The sequence below is a fragment of the Gambusia affinis genome, linkage group LG07, assembly GCF_019740435.1.
Source record: "Gambusia affinis linkage group LG07, SWU_Gaff_1.0, whole genome shotgun sequence".
Classification (NCBI taxonomy): Eukaryota; Metazoa; Chordata; class Actinopteri; order Cyprinodontiformes; family Poeciliidae; genus Gambusia; species Gambusia affinis.
The window spans coordinates 6987538-7003007 of NC_057874.1; the positions used below are offsets into that span (position 1 = coordinate 6987538).

Sequence of the window (15470 nt, forward strand, 5' to 3'; positions counted from 1 at the left end):
GATCAAAAGAGTAACAGTCATGTATGAAAATAGGGTGCAACTTAATTTAATTTAATCTGTGTGAATTCAAAGTAAGGAAGAAACAGCTGGGACTGTGCAGGTCCATAATGGGGATACAAGTGTGAGGGCTAGATACCTAAGGAACATGTTCACAAACAGAGTTACTGCACGATGTGTTCTGTTCATTTAATAAGATAAAGGCAGCCAGAAGAGTAAATAAACGGAGAACGTCTGGATCTTTAAACGGTTTTTACTTTCAAAAACTCTTTGATGCATGATGAATCTTTGGAGACATCATGCTTTCCAAGTTGGATGTCCCACTTCTTCTGCTTGCATTTCTAACTAAAAGCTCAGAATAACAGACCTCAGAGTACAAAAGGAGCACAGCATTAGGTTGCACATAGCACTACCTCCAGCAAAGAAGCTAGAACCAGCTACTTACATACAGGCTTTATTTGCTTCCCAAACCTTTCAACTCCCATTGCCTATACACCAGGGGTGCACAGCCCACCGCCCCATGCAGCCCTCATCCAACCGCCACCAAAAATTCATATACTTACGCCTACTTTCATACATGCTCCTGGACTGGGCCCAGATCTTAAAGGGGTCGGGTTTTCTGTGGGTGGTCCCGTCTCCTTGGGAGTCCTGGGAAGGCAGGCCAGGCAAGGGCTGCGAGGGGGCCGGGGGTGTGCTGCTCTCGCTGAGGGGGGCTGCCAGAGACGAGTGCACGGGCGAGTCCGTGTGGGTGCTCCGGTGGCTGGAAACACTATGCTGGGAACTGCTCTGACTGTCCTTCCTTGACAATTGCTGTAGAGGAAGTAGATCAATATCATTTGACTCTTTAAAATAGGCTTTAATGGAGCATGGAAGATTAAACTCAGAGTTGACATGTAAGGGTTATTGCATTCTCTGCCGCTGATAAGAGAGCCATCAGAGCTGCGGCTGGTGAGAGGAGATGATGAAGATACAAATACAAAAGAGTTTCATATTAGAGCAGCAAAAAAAGACCAACAATTGCTTCTCCTCGGGGTAAAAGGAAACACGCTCTGTGTTTCTACCTTAATCAACTAACAGAATAATCAAGCTGCTTTATTCAGAGAAATTCCGTTATCCTGCATGAGTGCTGAGAAAAAAAAAATCTCTGTGGTTTCTCATGATTAAGTCATTCGGCTGAGATAAAAACACCGTGGATCAATTTAGAAGGGCCACATCGCCTATTCCTTTTGTCTGGCAGAGGGGGGAGTTTTAACAAAGAGCTGCATTCCCTGCTGCATATGGAGGAACGAAATCACAGTGAATAAAGCCCTTTTGGGTTTGAAACAAAGACAATTTTTACTGGTGAAGTCATAAATTGCACCCGGCCTCGCAATTACATGGGTGCTTAAACACTTGCCCAAGGATTTGAGGTGTCGGAATAAAGCACATGCACTTCTGAGCTCAAGTGCAAGCTGACAGCCTTTACAGGGAACGTATTTTTTATTTTTTTTAACTGTCTCATCTTTATCCTTAGCGTGCAGAATTCACCCTGCTGTGAGGATTTCAAACAGAAAGCAGCAAAATGAAAGAGTTACAGTCGGGGCACGAGGGAAAGAGGCAGCAGGAGGAAAAAATGACAGCAGTTAAGACTTCTCACGTCACGTGACTGCATATTACTTTGGATACAGTGGACAAAAATACAGCGAGGAGAGGGTGGGGGGGGGGGGGGGTTCGTCAGTCTCAACTATCAAAGTGTTTGGCCTTCAAAGTGCAGCCATGTCTTCAATAAATTCTGACTCATTACTCACTGAATCTGCCTCCCACACCTCTGCGATTCATGTTTATATTCATCATGTTAGTTAAACATAAAAGAAGCTCGATGCTCTTGAAAATACTAAGTGGGAGCTGCAACTTGCACCTAGTGGTTGGAGCGGAGGCTCGACGGGTTCAATGATAAACTTGAAAATCAATAGTCAGTTAATGAGAATGCCATTGTCTGGGGTTGCCAACAAACTTTGAGATCTGATGCGTTCATCAGTTCACAAAATTATCTTCTCTTCACTTTTATCTTTCCAAATACATGGATCCTGCTTTAGCCGGCGAGGAACCAGTATTTGATGCACCTGAAGTCCAAACTCGCCTGCCTTTACAAATGAAAACAAATCTCTTGCCCTTGATGGATCTGTTAGCTTTGACCTTCCTCAGCCACAGAGTTCTCCCTTAATGTACTGAGACCGCTCTAATGCATTGGTTTGTCCAGCTCCAGCAACTTTTAAAAGAGAAACAAAATTCTGTCTTTTCTGGCAAAAGACAGTAAACAAATCTCGGTTTCTGCCTAAGAAACAAGAGATTGGCTCCATCGAATACTGGATCCTAGTGTGTACCGTAGGAATTCCCCAGGTATCAAGGAATGTCGACATCGCCACGCTCCCCTTCCTCCACCTCTTACTACTGCTGGTCAGCCGGCTGACAGAAGGCTCTAATACTTTTCCATTGCTTAATAAAACCTATGTTTGGCTGTTAGGAAATATGGAAGTTTTTTTTTTTTTTAAAGTTACATTTAAGGCTTTTTAAGAACTTTTAAATAATGTTAAACATTGTTCAAGTTTGAAGACCAACAGGATTAAAAAAATTATTTTGCTTGTTTTAACCGCCCTGTGGTTTTAGCGCAACACTCAGGAGGAGTACGGCAAATGTCACGGTTGGACAGCGGGAACTTGGGAGCGACTTGCATCAGACTATCGGTTCCGGGAGCCTCGCACACAAAGAAAGCCCTTGTAAAGGTCTGTGCAACCTCATCGGACAGTGCACAGAGTAAAAAAACTTGTGGGACCTACACGACCCCGTCTTTAAGACCGCAGGAGGGTTAAAACCTCGAGTCATTGGGACGCCACAAGCTTTTTACACTATGTGCGGTCTGGCGGGTTTGCATTGACCCACGTGCGCTTTCACACGGGGTTTTATTGTATAGTTTCGGGAACTGATGGTCTGACGGGACAACCTCTATCACTTCCCCGCTGTCTGACTGTGACCTCAGGAGGGTTAACAAATTACTTAGCAGTTGAACCCAATAAATGATGTTAGTTGTATCTTTGTATAGCTACAAATTCCAGGTTCGGGAACTTCTTTTCCTTGATTTATGAAGGCTGAATATATGGTGATCAATGTTCCCAGCATGGATGTTTTCTTCCCAAAATCATCAGCCTTGCAATTTAATCACAATGAAACAACATTCACATTTCCCAACCTGAACAACAACCAATAAAGGAACGCAGCGATCTTTTTTCTCAAAATAAGTATGTAGTCTAGAAGGATGCCGATCCTTTAATGTCTTCACTGTCTTTGCGGCTTTAATCATTTCATACCCAACTTTACAGGGGAGAAAATAGTGCTATCTAATGCGGATTTTTTCATGTCAACGACATATTACCATACATCCACCAGGGGGCAGTATGGTACCCACTTTGACCAACAATCTCACATATTTCATAAATGTCAACAGGTCCAAAATGTGCTCAGAGATAAAGTAAATGCAAAGAGTGTGTAATAAAAAATATTTAGATGATTGAATTAAGTAACGTACTAAATGGAGGGCACACAAAACAAGGGGTAAGAATTGTTTAAGAGGTAAAATTTATCCAGATCCTAATTGAATAAGCAAACTAGGTGAAGATTAGGTGTTTTGTTTTCATGTAATTATAATCAAAATGCATTTTCTCAATCCATTTTAGACATGGCATTTGAAGAAAGTACTAATTTGGTTAAAGAGGAAGAGGTCTCAAACACCAAATTGCAGCATTAGAGGGTAAATTAAAATGAATGAGCTTTTTTTAACTGAAAAGGCCTGTCTGTAAACCAGCTGACTTCAGGTTCTACCTGAGCAGACAGCCTGACTAACCAGCTAATGTTTTCTTTCTACTTGTATAACTCTATAAAAACCAGAATGACAAAAAGGTATATTCTGTAAACTAAGCAGAAGAAAACTTCAACTACATTTAACAACTTTTTTTTGTTCTGCAGTTTCGCCTAGGAGTATGTGTTACATTTAAACATGGCACTAATGTAGCATGCCTTTTCCCAAACCATTTTCTTCAACAAGACAACCACCACCATGATGTACCCAGCACCAACACCTCATTCCCCAAAAAACCTTCAGCCCCTTCTAAATGACATCACATACCATCCTAGCGTAATCTCTGTACGGAGGAGACAGGTCATAATAATCCTGCAAAACAAACAAAAATGAACAAATAAACATGCATTCAGTCGGACAAGGTTGCTGGGGTCTCGCAGTCCTGATCACACATTCTGCTCTCGCGCTACAAACTTAGCACCCAGCATGATGCCATAATCAGCATGTTAGCAACCCAGTTCACGCGGCACATCAAAGCCCCTGGTCCCAACCTCCGCTGGAAGAGGAGGGAGGATTTGAGAGGGCGGGGGGCTCATGTAAAGCCAATAGGGATCCACCCCCGCAAAAACATAGCAACCCCATGTCTACAAACAGAGCAAGAACATCAGCACAAGTTCAAGCACCCAGAATGGGGGTGTGGGAGGCTGGGATCAGGTAGCTGCACATTGAGGACGGAGGTAGATGGTGGAAAATTAGTGGGGATGCCATCACTTACCAGTTTGGGGCTCTTCTTCGCAGGTGCCACTCCTGTGAAGCCGGACAGAGAAGAGAAAAAGACAAAGGGAGATGGTTACCAATGGAGTTTGTAGTCCATGTTCAGACAAAAAGTAAAAGAAGAGGGAGGGGGGAAAAAAAGGAAGGAAAAAAAATCATTTCACAACGCAGACTCCCAAACAATGTCAAAGCAGTGCACATCTAGCCCTCAACCCCCTTTATCTCAGCTCATCTCTTTCCCTGCTGGGTGCCTTTGCTTGTCCATCCGCGGCTGGCGTTCGAGGAGTGGAGGGAGGCGGATGACGGGAGGGGGGTCTAGGCAGCGCGATCTATCTGCATCACCGCCGCGTCCAGCATTTGGCTTGACTGGTGCAGCGAAACAGCGGGGCCAGCCCCAAGGGCTTATCCAGCCCGGCGCTCGCTAGACCCCGGCTACGCGCACGAGAGGGAGAAAGAGAGAGAGGGAGAAAGCTTGTGTGTGTGTGTGTGTGTTCGAGGAAGAAAAAAATAAAGTGTGAGCTAAGAGCGGAGAAAAGAACGCTGGGTGAGCAATTAAGCCGAGGAATAAAGAGAGAGGAGTAAAAGAAGAGAAAAGCGAGCTTTGTTCGGGAGTTCCTGGCCGTAGGCATTACCCATGGAGAAGGAGTCCAAGATACTGAACATTAAATTATAGGCAACCGTCAGTTCCCCTCTTACTGAGACCATCTTCCTGTGTCCGCTGAGCGCCGCGCTCCGCTGTCGAAGGCTCCAGCATCTATAGGCAGTTAGCGCGTCCTCCAGGTCTCTCCCTTTCCCTGCTGGCTTTTCCTTTTTTTTTTTTTTTTTTTTCTTCCCCACCCGTCCTCCCTCTCTCTCACCTCGCCGTTCACTGTCCTCCCTCCCGTTTTTTCCCTCAGCATCATCGCGTTCTCTCCCTCCCTCTTCCTCTCTATGCTCCATCTCAGCCTGCCTCCTTCCCTCCCTCGCGTGCTGGTAAACATCTATTCAACTGCAGGCGCGCGCGCGAGCGCAGGCACCCGCACACACACGGATTCTAGCATCAGATGGCTGCATGCAGCAGTCCTGACACAAATCAAAGTGTGCTTGAGGTATGACAGACGTGTTTCTGCGTGAGCGAGCAGTAAACAGAAAGGAATCACAGCAGAAATATCATTATCACAGACAGGCGAGCTCGGGAAATAAGACTGACACGCTGCTGGAATGCGAGTGCGGGCCCGCATCCACGGAGGGAAATTTGTTGCTGAAATACGACTGACCTCTCCACCTCCGCTGATTCCTCTCTACTTCGTTCACACACAGCGCACGGGACAAAGATTATGCTTTCTTTTTCTTTTTTTTCATTTTTTTTTTAGCTGAACAATAGGTGGACACTTGTAACAGACAAACAGCCTCGCGTAACGTTTTAAAACGAGCACGAGTCGATTTCTTCCAAGGAAATGGGGCCACTATTGTATGAAACCTTCAGGGAATCTGAGGGGATACGATCTTGCTCAGACATGGGTGCACACAGGCTCCTCTCTGCTTTATCTCTCAGACATCTGGGTTCATTCACAGCTGACACCTCTGACTGCGTTACGTCTGGAGCAGTTTTCTTCCCAGCCCTCCATACTTCAATTTTCCCCTCCATTTTTCTCCCACCTGCTCTCCCCTCTTTCCCCGACTGTTTGGAGTCATTTCTTCGGGATTTGAGACAATTTAACACAAATCATGATCATGCTGTCAATCCAAATCTGGCTTGTTGCTCTGGGAAAAGGATGCTGTCAGTCAACATTAGAGATGCACATATTTGACTTTTCCTACAGTTTTCTTTAGAATTTGATGTGACGATTCTGGAATTGTTTTATTCCATTTATATTAATTGATATATATATATATATACACACTCACTGCCCTTGTTAATGTGCTTTTGAAATGAAAATAGTGGGCGTTTTAGTGTTGATGCAATAAATGATTATCTGATTTTTTTTTTTTTTTTTGTGCACTGATCTGAGCCAGTTGGGGGGATAATTTATCTAATCTTGACTAAATCTTTAAAAAGCACATCCAAACTTGACACTTTTGGTTTATGCGTTTATAATTAAAAGACAACAATACTTTTTAATTTTGAGACGGGAATGAATGAACAAAAAAATAGAAGGTTCTGAAAGCCCAGAAAGCCCAGATCAGAACCGATTACGGAAAAACTGGTCAAGCCCCGTCTCCAGTTAATCAGTGCATCTCTGGTCAGCCTGTTACGATAGAATTTGATTTTGCGTCATCAATCAAAAGTGCAGACAATGTGATGCTGCCTGATTCTGAAAAAGTAGCAAGTTGTAACGTGTAACAGAGATGTTAAAATTCTGAAAATAATTAACAATTCCAACCAGTTATGGGCTTTTCAACTCAAGTGAAAGACAAAAACCATCCTTTTCCCAGCCTTAACATTTGGGCTCAAAATTGAAAGACTGACTCATAAATCACGGCAGAAATAACAAAAGGTGAATGGTACAAAGGTCAGCATTACATTTGCAGGCAGAGGCGGATCTGCGGGGTTTTGTGTGTCTGTAGGCGTAGCAGCAGAATGCGTTTGAAGCCCTCATATCAAAGGCATTGTGGATGTTTGGGCCAACCTCCGTACCCAATTACACACAAGAGGAAGGAAAGAGCGGCTTTAGACAGGTGGGCGAACTGGACAGCGCTTTGGCTGCCTGTGAGATAGTGCTCAGCTAAATCCTTTAGGTTAAAAAAAAAAAAAAAAAAGTAAAACATGAACTAGAGCTGCCAAGAGGCTTATTTTCATTTTTAGACTTCAAAAGTGTCAAAGCTGTTACTAAACTAAGAATACTCCAAGAAAGCTTTTCTCAGATATGCAAGAAGATCTTTAAAAGCAAACTATATTTTCTACAAAACATTGAGACATGCCATGCCTAAGGTTCACTCAAATTGCCGCAGTGTGGGAGAGAGCAACACATTCAGCAGATAATAGGAAGGCTGAATGGAGTAGAGCAAATCTGCTCTGCTTTATTATTTGATTGAACATGACTGATTTGAAAATCTCAATAATTCAGTGGGAATACTACAAACAGTTATAGTAATGCTAACCTCAATAACCGATAAGGCAGGATGATAAAACTAGTATAAAAATTCAACTCTTATTCCTTTTGTCATAGTTTTGAACAGGCGACTGCTTGCTCTCACACAGTGTGACGTCGCCTCCGCTCTTAACATAAATAATGAATATCCACCCAAGGCAGAAAATATATTTAAAAAAAATCCATATATGTTCTGAGTGCAGAACTGCATTAAGAAAATCTGGAGGTCATAAATCAGCCACAAAACATTGATTGTTGCTTCTCCAAAAATAACATTTTGAATTAATTATACTCTGTTTAAATAATTCCTTGTAGTTTGACAAAAACTGCTCTGTACCATTTGAGAGAAATAACAACAACAAAAAAAATCCTCTGGTTTGGATTGGCTTTGCTCTGTTGAACCGGGTGAACTCTAACAAAAGGTGATGTACGGTTCCAGTCGGCAGAAAGGAACTGTTGCACCAACCTGGCATCGCAACAGCCACTAAACGGAAGACATTACTAAGCAGATTATCCGCTGTGCGCGTGTGTGCATGTACGGTAGATCTCGCCTCAGAGTGATGGCCTCCAACAGGCGGGCCCATCTGTCACCGGGGCGACAGTACCTGGTGGCTGTGGCGACGCGCAGACCGTTTCCCAAGCAACGGTTGTTGTAGCTGAATGGATAAGCAACAAGCTCACATCAGCTGGGCACGTCAGTCTGTTGGACTGCAGCTAGTTTAAAGCTGATAAATATGTCTATGCAAATATATAGAAGAAATCATAAAGTTTGTTTTATTATATTTAGAACTTGTTTAGCTGGTAGCAGAAGCGAAGCCCCCACCCGCCTCCCTCCCTCCCTCAAATCCACCCCGAGGGGAACCCAGCGCAGACTGTCGGCAGAGCATCGTCATGGAAACAAAAGATGGTGCAAAGTTAGAGATTTTCCACTCAGCCACTGGCTGTGGAGGTCTAAAGACAGGGTAGACTGGTGGAGGTGGGGAGAGAAAGCGGCTCGCCTTGTCCCCTGCGCAACAAGCAGCGCTTCACAGGATTGGGCCTCCAGCAAGCCAAACGTGACGAGAGGTGAATCATTTGCAAGCTAGCCAGATCCCCCCTCTCCTCTGCCCCCCCCCCCATCCTCCCACACACATCCCACCTCATCATTGCTTTTCCGGACCGCAGTGCTGTTCGTTATGGTGCCATTGGAACGTTCAGTCAGCAGATTTTTTTTTATGCGAACTGAGCAAAAAATACAACGCTTCCTGGCCGTACAGTGAATTGATTTCCTGCTTTGGTCTGTGCAGGGACCCATCATCAGCGTTTATCTTCTCTTAATGGCCATATACAACCCTGTCCACATTAAATGCACCTTAGAAATGCAACTGATAGTTTGTTTATGTGGGTTATGAAAGTTCGGCACGCATTTTCAAAGTGCGTGACGGATCTATGGAGTGCTTTTTGACAGGAGGCACTTAAAAGCTGTTGGTTCACTTGCCCGCCATTATGCCAACAGTAGCTGTCGAGTGTGGCAATGATCCACTTTCACATTTTCACCCTATTTGAGCTGCGTTTCCATAAATAACAAAAAAGAGAACAAAGACAGTGCATTTCATCTGTCGTAAGTTTAGACCTCTTTTTATCAGAGCTTAACGACAAGGACAAATAAGATGGAGCAACAAAATCTGAAAATACACCATCTACTGGCACAGTGCAGTGTCATGCCAATGTATTCATACCCCAGATTTCGCAATGCTACGACCACAAATGTATGTTTTACTTGGGTTTTGTGTCATACACCAAGAAAAAGCAGTGCATAATTTTGAAAAAAATGAGGAAAATTATGCGAGTTCAGGTCTCCATCTAATTTGACTGAATGGGTTGAAATTTAGACTCCAGATGCAAACCTGGTAAAAAAAAGATTTGTAGTCATATATAGAGTAGAAGATGGTTGGAGGATAATAATAAAACACACACACACAAAAAAAACAAGTTCAAGGGGCATTAGTACTTTTTCAAGACCCTCCATGCAAATGAATGGCAAATAAAGGTAACCTGAGGTTGATTTTATGCATCCGATTACCAAAAGCAGAACATGGCAGTCAGTAAACTTTGCGAGGCATTCTTCCAATTCAATGAAGCTGGTGACACTTGGCAGTTTTAGTGCTGGTACCTGTCATTTGTCCAACCTCAGGTTATGTGCAAGACGGAGAAAAAAAGCCTATCATCTCCTGGGAGTGAGAGTCCTTATCACCCAGCAGGTCTAATGTGTCACTGATGATTGATGAGTCATGGAGGAAGAGATGTGAGGGGGGAGTGGGGAGGAAGGTAGAGCATCATTGGGGTTTCAATGCTGCCTTTTCATCATCTCTCCATCCACTCCTCATCCTCTTCCCCCGTCACCCACTGTGGCTCTGTATCCTCCCCATTTCCTGCACATTGCCTCAAGCATTCGCTGCCATCAAGCACAACTTATGACGCATTCAATACAACACCTGCTTCAGCTTACAAGTAAGGAGGTGCATCCATACAGCAGCAGAAAGGTTTTTACTGTTCAGGGGCTGACTAATGGTTTGAGCTGCTGGGCTACCGAGAGGCAGAAATTCTTCACCGAAACCAGTTTTCACTGACAGGCTAAAACAGCAAGTGTGTGTCCCTATGGAGCATGCAACATTTGCACCTCTTTTTTTTTTTTTAAAGGGAACAACAGAGAGGAAATCAGCAGTCTCAACAATGGAAATACCTCAGAGCCGAAATGAATTATGGGCACGTGCAGCACATCAGTGGAGGTAAGAGAAGATAGGCAAGAGAAAATGGACCCATTAGAGCAGAGTAATTAAACACATGAAAGAGCAATGTATCACAAAATACAGACACGGCCGAAGCAATAAATCATTCCTGCGTGGTTTTGAGAGAAATGTATATACGCATATATCTCGGCGGCAAGACGATGCTAAAACAACTGTATCTTGATATGCTGCTATGTAAAAGTTTCCCAACCTAACACACAGAGAAGAAAGGGCCCTTTTCACACAGGCACCGCTCTCCACTAATCTGTCAGAGGAACATGTTGGTGTTCTATTATCACCCCTCAAATGACTTACAGTAACACGCCAACACTGAAATGCTAGCAGGTCAGACTTGGCTGATTTTACACAAATTAGCTACAACTTTACGACTACCTGTCATATTGAGAAATTTCCAAAGGCAGACGTGGAAAACATGCGCAGCTGTAGTTGCTATTAAAGGCTGGACAATAAAAGCAGTAAAAAGCTTTTACTGCTTTTACAGTAAAAGCTTTACTGTAAAAGTAAAGCTGTAAAGCTTTACAGTAAATTTCTGTAATATTCAGAAATTGTCTAGATGTTTAAATCCTGTAAAGCCAGTTCCAGCAGACAAAATCTTTGCGGTTAAAAAAAAACCATAACATTGTGTTGATATACTTAATGCGTGGTATGAATGTCTAACTTACAAATATCACATTGATGTCTGCCTACGACGAATCAATGTTGATATTTAGGTCTGGATAATTTGTTTAAATTACTTCACATTTGGAGTCAATTGTCCAAAAATCTTTTATTTCCCATAACTGTGACAGGAATTTTCCAACTTGGAATATTTCTAAAATTTCCCAGCTTGAAATGCCATAGACACGTTGGAGGTACGTTTTCCACCAATTTGCAACGCTAAATAGCCGACTAAATTTGGTAAAACCATTTATTTTTAAAGGACTGCTCTCTAATATGAACTGTGCCGTTGCCTCTACTCATATAAATAACTAACAACTGCTGAAACCTTGAAAAAAACATATTTTAAAGACCATTAAATAGGACAGCTAAAATTAGGATTGGCAGATCAAAGCTTCAGAAAAAAAAAAAATCAGAACAGAAATTGGCCACAAAGCTCTGACTGGTGCATCTCTGTTAAAAAAAAAAAAAAAAAAAAAAAAAAAAAGAATAAGAAACTTTGTTCATAGCAGCCAATCTCCAGATGAAACATGACGGTTTAATAACCAGAAGCGGCTAACAAGGTTTTCATCTGCTTCCTCATCAGTATGTATTGACTTTATTTATTACGCAGTTAATGAATACCTAATGTTACAGAGGTCCTTTCTGACTTTCACTGAAACGGAGAATAAGGTCGTTGCTTGGAAGGCTGTTGCTTTGAAAACTTCTAAATGTAAAAATGTCTCTCCCTCCTGTCTGAAAAGGACTCGTTTAAGAGTCTAAAACTGAGCCGAACAGGGTCACAAAGCCTTAAAAAAAAAAATACAAACATGCTAGAAAGGTTGCTGGTGTAGAGTTAAATCAGAGGTTTTTTTTATTATTTTTTATGTGCATATAATCTCACACTGTGAGGAAAAAACAGCGGGAGAGAGACGAGGGGGCATGCTGTAGCAGATAGACGAATTTTTTAAACGAGTGTGTTTCCTCATGAGCCGGTCCTCGGGGATTGACCCATTTTCATGTGGGCGAGCAGGTGTGAATACACCCTGGCAGTCGGGTGGGAGGGGAGGCTGAATAAAAACAGAGCAGGGGTGTGGAGGGGAAGATGATGGGCCAAATCTCCACCAATTAAGACTGAACTTCTGGCTCTAATCTGAGAATACATGCACGACCGTGGATCGCCAAGCATGTGTGCACATGACCAATGAGCGCCGGTTCCGGGAGGAAAACAGTCTCGACTGATTGACAGAGGCTGAGAGTGAGGTAGGATACCAGAGAAAACAAGACGTGCGGGTGTTTATAAGCAAAGCTGACATCAGGACCCCAATTAGAGGCCAGTGTGGCGGTGGAGGGATCTGGAGAGAGAAAAGCAGCGGAGAGACTGTGAGCAGGAGAGTAATTAAGGCAGTGTGACGAGACCGTCAGTAATGTTCTCATGAGTGGGGCTGCTTGGGAACCCGTTTCTAATATGCATGCTATAATGTGGATGATGAAGTGCAAGTGTGCCGTGTGAAATATACAGTGGGTTATTCAAGAAGATGATAAATATTTAGGAATTCAGAGAGGCAAGATGTTTGTGCCACATATGTACGTCCATCTTGACTAATGGAAGATTTTATTCTGATGATGGGTTCAGCTCATTAAACTCCATAAACTCCCTTTTAGTTTATCTGGCAAAGCTAATGAACACATTAGCTTCTAATCTGTAATTAATCACAATGGGAAAGTGTCTTACTTGTATATCTATGTTCACTGGCATATGTCGGGACTGCACACAGACGTATGGCACAAATGAACCAAACCTCAGTCTGAAAGATGATTCAGACAATGTGACAGATTGTGCAATAGAGCTGCAACTAACAGTTATTTTAGTTAGATTAATCTATCGATTACTTTGACGATTAACCGATTAAGCTGACAAAAAAATTGTCACATTTTGCAGATTTTTTGTGTAAATCTTTTTATGTAATATAAGAGATGCATTAAAATGAAATAACACAGTATTTTATTGGAGAACGGCGGATCATTTGTAGCAAAGAATGCATGCAGCAATAGATAAATAAATACTTTTCACATCAACATGTGAAAAGCTCAGCTCTTTTTGCTGGACTCAACTTCAGTACAATGCACAGATCTGTTCTTTGCCATAATGTACATTTTAAAAAAGGCATGTCAAAAGCTTTTAAAACCCTGTATAATAATCAATGGAAAAATCTTAATTAGCCTTATAGTAATCAAACCTTTCACATGATTGTTTATCTGCTTTTTAGCAAGTTTCCACTAATATTTTGACAATTAGTTTTTGGTGAAGAACTCCAGGTCCTTGATGTTGGAAGGCCTTCTTGCCATCAGCCTACATCACTTCCAGGCAGAAAAACATGTTGGTAAGAGTACTTTAAATCTAAAACTGCAAAAGTATCAACAATTCAGAGCATAGGTGTATATAAAACATATTCCTAAAAGGCTGAGGACAAACGTAAGTGGCTCTCGTATTGTTTCATATCTTGGCATTTCCTCAGAGTTGGGACGGCCATGAAGTAACATTTTTCAATTTATCCAAAGATTGCGTGGAAATCTGCCATAATAGCAGCAAATGAAGACAATGGTGTTTACCCAAGGCAGACAAGCAACGTCTGAATAAGGAAGATGTCGACGCTGAAGTGTTCCAATTATTACGGCTCGCTCATTACTCCTTGTTCGGAGGAATTGAGCACTTCATCAGCAGGATTTGGTGTTTAACTGTGCAAACGAGAGAAGTGCAGACTGTTGTTCTCTTATTAATCTCCTTGACGGCGAACAAGCAAACATATTTGCTCTTTATGTCTGTTTCGCTTCCCCTCTTGTTCCTCATTAACAGTAAACAGGGCTGAAGAATATTCTGATAGGCCGACGTTCCATTTTTTTATTTTTTTTTTTGTCATTTGTCCATATTCTTTTAAACTCTGATATTTTTCCGCTAAAGTCAGTTGGTGTCCATAAAGGACAGACCCACTATAAACTAAGGTCCAACCTGTTTTACAGACACTACTTAAATCCACTAACAAGGTGAGATTGTACTATTTTATGGGTTTGGGTGCATTATCAAGATGAGGGCATGTTGCTCATTAACAAACGCAAGGAGAAGAGGACTTGTATTGTTTTTCTTTCTTCTTGGCCACATATCAAGAGGCTAGACAATGAATGAGTGACTGAATGGATGATTTTATGTAGATACAGGTATAACATTGAGAAAGAGTAACACAAAGGCACAGGTATCATTTGTGGTTGCTATTCACTTGATGAATTTCCTCAGACAGTTTTACTTGCATCACCTTGCAGAGGTTGTAATTTACCCATACATCCACACATAGAAAAAAAAACGGTTTTCTTCCTTCTACGAATAGGCTAGAATGCAAGATGGGGACAATCTGACCTAGAAAATGGTGCCAATACTGGGATTACTGACCGGTACGTCAGAGGGACCAGATGGGAAATCCTGAAATTCGGTTATTGCACTTTTATCCTTTGTTCACATCTGCTTTGTTCCCATTTGGTGTTCCCACACAACAATGATTGTCAATCAGTGGCCGTAACCAAAGCCGTGAGTGGCGCAGCTTGAGCAGAATCCTTCACATGCTGCTGCACTGCTTGCAAAGAACTGACACCGGCTCAAGAACTTGGAAAATTTATGTTAAGGGCAAAATGTCACAGACTTCAGCTCAAAGTGAAGCCTGGTAGGTGGAGAGAAAAGAAAGAAAGAAGAAGAAGAAGAAAAAACAAGCCCAATTGGCTGCATCTTTAAAGCCATTTGCTCTAACATGGGCACACAGAAAGCTCAAAATAAACTAGACAGGTTGTCAACTGGCAAACAAAGCGGAGAGGGATGAAGTAGAGGGCATCTGTGGAGACAGATAAGGTTGGTGTGAGACAGAATAAGAACAATAGGAGAGGATATTCAGACTCTTTGACCTGAAACACCACAGCGCTTTGGGTCTTTCTTTCCCCTCTTTACACTTCAAACCCTTCTCCTTCTAACGTGGCCGTTTCCATTTCAGGTCAGCCACACTGCGTTGCAGAAGAATCCAGACCTCTTAAGACTTTTTCACATTTTACTACACTGATACAAACATATTTTATTATCTTTTTATTTTAAAACAGACCAACTCAAGGTAATCCACAAAAGTGAAGGGGTAGGAGAAGGTGTGCAGTATGTAGTTGGTAGTCTGGCGTTGACAATCAGAACTCCAGTAAACAGCCATATTTATGGCCATTTGGGTTGTTGAGTTCATGTGGCAGAAAGGCCCAGTCAAAATCTAGACTTAAGTAAAATTCAGAATCTGCAGCAAGACTCCAAAATTGCTCTTCACAGACACTTTTTGTCCAACGTGGCTG

At 42.3% G+C, this 15470-nt stretch overlaps 1 protein-coding gene across 11 annotated transcripts in view; it reads right to left on the minus strand.

Moving 5' to 3' along the window:
- LOC122834350 (membrane-associated guanylate kinase, WW and PDZ domain-containing protein 1-like) overlaps nt 1–15470 on the minus strand; it is a 141121-nt gene that overhangs the window by 25941 nt on the left and 99710 nt on the right. For 4 of the 11 annotated variants that reach the window (XM_044122715.1, XM_044122716.1, XM_044122713.1 and 1 more), the window contains exons 13-15: nt 4605–4636; nt 4157–4201; nt 561–807 (exon numbers count right to left, since the gene is read on the minus strand). In XM_044122715.1, coding sequence (XP_043978650.1) covers nt 561–807; nt 4157–4201; nt 4605–4636 — 324 coding nt within the window. The remainder of the gene's footprint in view (nt 1–560; nt 808–4156; nt 4202–4604; nt 4637–15470) is intronic. The other 7 variants (XM_044122723.1, XM_044122720.1, XM_044122718.1 and 4 more) reach the window with 3 other exon arrangements.